Here is a 6,015-nt window from a genome sequence, read left to right on the forward strand (position 1 = left end):
GGGTGGTACAGGAGGCAGCTGTTTGATGTTTTGTTCTCACATTGATGTTTCTGTCTCACCCCCTCTCCCTTCCTCTCTAAAAACCAATTTAAAAAGTCTTTTCTAAATTTTAATAATAAAAAATAAGATAGTCTCAAATTAGATGGATCAATAAAAAGATGTTTAAGAATATTATATAAGGTAAAAAGATGTTTAAGAATATTACAAAAGGTAATTTCCTTAGCCAGTTTTGCTCAGTGGATAGGGCATTGGCCTGCGGACTGAAAGGTCCTGGATTCGAATCAGGTCAAGGACATGTACCTAGGTTATAGGCTTTGATCCCTGGCCCTAGTCCAGGAGCTTGCAGGAAGGCAACCAATCGATGTGTCTCTCTCACATCAATATTTCTCTCTATCCATCTCTCCCCCTCCCTTCCACTCTCTCAAAAATCAATGGAAAAATATCCTCGGGTGAGGATTAACAAAAAAAATAGAATATAAGGTAACTAATAAAATCATTTTGCATATTGTGTAAAATTGTAGTTGTACATTTTACCATCTTCCATGAGTATGTATTCAGCTGATGTTAAGGAAACTGGGATCCAATCTTCACCAGTTTTTCTCTAATTGTACAGTCTCTACTTCCTTTATTTCAACTACAGTTCTAGCCATCCTGTAATTACCAGTGATTAGTAATTATTAGTAATTATCAGTGAGAGTTTGGGAAATGGTACCACACCATGGTTGCTAGCCTTCAAGCTGATCCCCAATGATCTCTGCTTCCCTTTTCAAGGTTCCTCTCACAATGTGCTAAGGTTGGTTTAGATGATCATTAGCATATGGAAAATTGATGGTATGAGACTTCCGAGATTAGTTTAAAACAGCGATTTTCAACCTTTTTCATCTCATGGCACACATAAACTAATTACTAAAATTCTGTGGCACATCAAGAAATTTATTTTTTGCCGTCGACAAAAAAATAGGTATACGTTTGATTCGTTCACACTGGACAGCTATTGCTGTATTGGTTGTTGTCATTTTTTAATTTGACATCCTAAGGGAAAAGAGGCCAATGCCCCTGACTCAATAGTCAGGTATTGCATAAGCTAATTACTAAAATTCTGTGGCACATCAAGAAATTTATTTTTTGCCATCTGACAAAAATTCTTGCGGCACACCAATGTGCTGCATGGCATGGCAGTTAAAGTCTCTGGTTTAGAAGACACTGTATCCCGGTCTGAGAGGCAACCAATTGATGTCTCACATCAATGTTTCTGTCTCTCCCTGTCCCTTCCACTCTCTCAAAAAATAAAAATAAAAAAACTCAATGGAAAAAATATCCTATGGTGAGGATAAACAAGACAAGACAAAAGACACTGTGGCTTCCATCTTGCTCTTGTGAGCAGCCTTATGGCTCGGCCCCTGTGATGAGAAACTGAGTCCTGCCAACAATAGGGAAGTGCCGTTTGGAGCAGGTTCTTCATCCCCAATAGAACCCTAAAATGACTGCAGCGCAGGACAACTGCTTGACTGTAAACTCAAGACTGAGCTAGAAACACAAGCTACAGTGCCTGCAGATTCCTGACTCTCAGAAACTGTGGTAGAAAAGAAATGCTTGTTTGGGGGTAATTTTTTACACAGCAATAATTAATACATATGCTAAACTCGATTTCAGTATCTTATCAGGGTCAGGAATGACCTAAGCCAACGCCTTGTGAAAATGCTGTTGATCTGTCTGACTACCAGGCAACAGTTATGATGTCATCAGAATTAGAATCCTTTACTAATGGGGTCTTGCCCACCATAAAAAGGGAAGTCCCAGATATAAAGGAACTTTTCAGGTGAGTATATCTATGTCAGCTTTCCTCTTTACTTTCCAGAATAAGGTGAATAACTAAGGGATCCCAATTCCAAATCATTTTTTTTCCCCAAATTGTTTCTTGATATTCCTTAGGTCAGCTGACACATTTTAAATGGCAATTTCATGGGGTTACTGCCAATTAGAGTGGATCACTCCCATTTCAATCTCTGGACTTACCGTTTTCATGCTGGGGCCTCAGACCCAGAGTAATGTGCAAGAGATGTTAGAAACTTTTTGGTTTAACAATTTTCATACAGGGCTACAAGACTGTACAGCCATTTTAGCAAATCATTAATATTGATAAGCAATAATGACCATTTTCTAAAGTTATGCTATAAAATATTTTTACTAAAATAGCAGGATGCATATTTGAAAGAATACTTAATACCTCTGAGTTTCCATCCAATTTGAGCTTGTAATGTAGACCTGGAGCAGTTTTAGGGTAACACTGATTTATTTTATGCTCCCCAAGACTAAACAATGAAATACTACACTGATTAAAATTACTTTTTATGTTCTCTTCTGGGATTCCCTGAGAATGCTTTTTTTTTATGTTCATATTCTCATAATCCTCAAATCTTCACCTCTTAAGGCTGGATTTTATTTCTCAAATTATTCAAATGCCATTTATGTCAGAGTGGGTGCTCAAAGGATAAAAATGCAATTTTTAGTAAAATTTTAAAATTAATTTCATATTATATAAAGTATATAATTTTTCTGACCACACAAACCCTCCCTCAACAAATCTCATGAATAATGATAAAGTTTTGCTTTACCATAACTCTCACAATCCTTATGTTGTCCCCCAACACTCCCCTATTCACTACTCTCAGTTTATTCCAGTTCTTTTTTTATTCATCTAGACAAAATTGTACCACAATAAAACAGCATTGACAGAGGCTTGGCTTAAAAAGAATGACTAAAAACATATTGTTCTGTAACTTGCATTTATTCTCCACTTCAAAATACATCCTAGGGAACTTTCTGTGTTCGTATTACAATAGTGTTCTGTAACTGGATATTCCATAGTTAATTTAGCCATTCCCCTAGCTGAAGAGAAATTAGGTGTCTCCAATATGTCAATATTATAAACAACTTGAAGAATTACCCCGGTATCCAGTTCAATGTTTACAGGGAATTCTACTACTACTAGCTGTGATTTTAAGCAAACAAACAAAAAAATATTTAAACTGTGTCTCAGTTCTTTTGTAAAGAAGATTCTGCCGAACCGGTTTGGCTCAGTGGATAGAGCATCGGCCTGCGGACTCAGGGGTCCCGGGTTCGATTCCAGTCAGGGGCATGTACCTTGGTTGCGGGCACATCCCCACTGGGGGCCGTGCAGGAGGCACCTGTTCGATCTCACTCATCGATGTTTCTGACTCTCTATCCCTCTCCCTTCTTCTCTGTGAAAAATCAATAAAATATATTTAAAAAAAAAAAAAAGAAGATTCTACTGCCACTTAACCTTACAAGGTTGCAGAGAGGATGAAATGAATTGACATATTTATGGACAGCAATTTGTAATTGTTTCCTGAAAGGTTAAAGTTGGTGGTGGACAGACAGGCTAAATAGCCATCTCAGATGGTGATTAAAGAAAAACTGATTTTTTTTTTTTTAAGAAAAAGGGAATGGGAGATGGGGTAGCCAAAGGGAAGGGCTACATAGCCCTGAGCCAAAGGGTATTACTGGGTCCATGATGGCAGCAAAAATCCTATCCAATAAAGAGGGAATATGTACCCTAACCAGTTTGGCTCAGTGGATAGAGCATCGGCCTGTGGACTAAAGGGTCCCGGGTTCGATTCCAGTCAAGGGCATGTACCTTGGTTGCAGACATATCCCCAGTTGGGGGTGTGCAGGAGGCAGCTGATCGATGTTTCTCTCTCATCAATGTTTCTAGCTCTCTATCCCTCTCCCTTCCTACCTGTAAAAAATCAATATATTTTTTTAAAAAGGGAATATGTAAATTGCCCATCACACTGTCACAAAGATGGAGGTGCCCATAGCCACAAGATGGTGGCGCTAAGTCCCCTCCGCCCTGCCGGAGTCCCACAGTCCTTTCAGCCCAGCCTGGGATGGGAATGCGGGGCAGTCGCACGGACCCGCCCTCAGCCCCCCAGCCACCCAGGGCCCGCCCGAGGCGCAAGCCTCAGATGGCGGCTGCCCAGCTGCCTAGGGCCAGCCTGAGGCACAGGCAAGCCTCAGATAGTTGCTGTCCAGCTGCCCAGGGCCAGCCGAGGCTTGCGCTGCAGGCAGTGACAGCAGCAGAGGTGTGATGGGGGTGTTGCCTTCCCCTGACAGCCGGGTGGACTACCGCCCCTGAGGGCTCCTGAGTTGTGAGAGGGGGCAGGCTGGGCTGAGGGACCCCCTCCAGTGCATGAATTTTCATGCACTGGGCCTCTAGTATACTTAGAATAGTGAAACAAGGAATTGCATAGAACAGACCTGTAAAAAATCAATATATTTTTTTAAAAAGGGAATATGTAAATTGCCCATCACACTGTCACAAAGATGGAGGTGCCCATAGCCACAAGATGGTGGCGCTAAGTCCCCTCCGCCCTGCCGGAGTCCCACAGTCCTTTCAGCCCAGCCTGGGATGGGAATGCGGGGCAGTCGCACGGACCCGCCCTCAGCCCCCCAGCCACCCAGGGCCCGCCCGAGGCGCAAGCCTCAGATGGCGGCTGCCCAGCTGCCTAGGGCCAGCCTGAGGCACAGGCAAGCCTCAGATAGTTGCTGTCCAGCTGCCCAGGGCCAGCCGAGGCTTGCGCTGCAGGCAGTGACAGCAGCAGAGGTGTGATGGGGGTGTTGCCTTCCCCTGACAGCCGGGTGGACTACCGCCCCTGAGGGCTCCTGAGTTGTGAGAGGGGGCAGGCTGGGCTGAGGGACCCCCTCCAGTGCATGAATTTTCATGCACTGGGCCTCTAGTATACTTAGAATAGTGAAACAAGGAATTGCATAGAACAGTGGTTCTCAACCTTCTGGCCCTTTAAATACAGTTCCTCATGTTGTGACCCAACCATAAAATTATTTTCGTTGCTACTTCATAACTGTAATGTTGCTACTGTTATGAATCATAATGTAAATATCTGATATGCAGGATGGTCTTAGGCGACCCCTGTGAAAGGGTCGTTCGACCGCCAAAGGGGTCGCGACCCACAGGTTGAGAACCGCTGATAGAGCTTTAGGGGATACATGCCTGTGGGGGAAGAGAATGGCACCCGTGTGCTCCTTGGAGGGAGAGCAGGCACTGGGTCCTTTGTCCTGAGCATATGTATCTCTCTCTTGTAGGTAGAAATCTTAGGGGAGGGTCTTAATAGGATATTCACCAGCTTCCCAGGTGTGCTCTTTCAGGGTCCTGGTCTCCACAGATTGGCGGGTGCCAGGGCCGCCCTAGGGTCATTAGTCAATGCAGCTGGTCCCAAGGCAGCCACAGCCTCACTTGTCTTGCTTTGGTGCTTTTCTGGGCCTGGAGCTGAAATACAACTGAGGCCTAGATGTTGTCCTCAGGGAGGAAAAGGTCAGGGTGTGTGAACCGCCTGAGCAGCGCTATGAAAGACCAGGGGTCCAAGCCAGTGAGACGGTAGGGCGTTGGTGCTTTTCTGGGCCTGGAGCTGAAATACAACTGAGGCCTAGATGTTGTCCTCAGGGAGGAAAAGGTCAGGGTGCCTGAACCGCCTGAGCAGCGCTATGAAAGAAAGACCAGGGGTCCAAGCCAGTGAGACGGTAGGGCGGGACGGCTACCTGGGGGTGAGGTTCCTGTTTGGCCCCTGGCTAGGCATCTGGGAGTTTCCGCACCTGGACCATCGTCCTTGCTCTGCTCATGTCTAACATTACCCAACACCGTCATTCTCCTCGGTTCTCTCTGACCCTTAGGTCTTCGCTCCTGGGAGATTTGATTCTAGCTGCCGGGCGCTACACGCCATCTTCCCCAATCGGAGTAACTGAGCCTGGTGGGAGTGCCGGCCTCCGACATCCCTTATTCTCCTGCTTCAAGGCGACAGGATTTTGTGACGGCTGTGGCCGTTCCTTTCAACGGTTAACGGAGGTGAGTTGGACACACATTCCCCGACGCCCTCGGTACACAAGCGGTTCCCGCAGCGCGGCTATCCACCCCGGCCGCTCGCCATCACGCCTGAGGTCCGAGCTCCTGCCGCCAAGTCGATGGCAGGCACCGCCCCC

The 6,015-nt window shown here is 45.3% G+C and overlaps 1 protein-coding gene across 3 annotated transcripts in view; it reads right to left on the reverse strand.

Annotated features, from left to right (window-relative positions):
- EIF2AK1 (eukaryotic translation initiation factor 2-alpha kinase 1) overlaps nucleotides 1-5,964 on the reverse strand; it is a 37,083-nt gene extending 31,119 nt beyond the window's left edge. For 2 of the 3 annotated variants that reach the window (XM_005879420.2, XM_014550351.1), the window contains exon 1: nucleotides 5,632-5,964. In XM_005879420.2, coding sequence (XP_005879482.1) covers nucleotides 5,632-5,683 — 52 coding nt within the window. In that variant the 5' untranslated portion in view covers nucleotides 5,684-5,964. The remainder of the gene's footprint in view (nucleotides 1-5,631) is intronic. The other variant, XM_005879419.2, reaches the window with a different exon arrangement.
- Nucleotides 5,965-6,015: the final 51 nt, after the last annotated feature.

This window comes from Myotis brandtii, unplaced genomic scaffold, assembly GCF_000412655.1.
Source record: "Myotis brandtii unplaced genomic scaffold, ASM41265v1 scaffold6, whole genome shotgun sequence".
Lineage (NCBI taxonomy): Eukaryota > Metazoa > Chordata > Mammalia > Chiroptera > Vespertilionidae > Myotis > Myotis brandtii.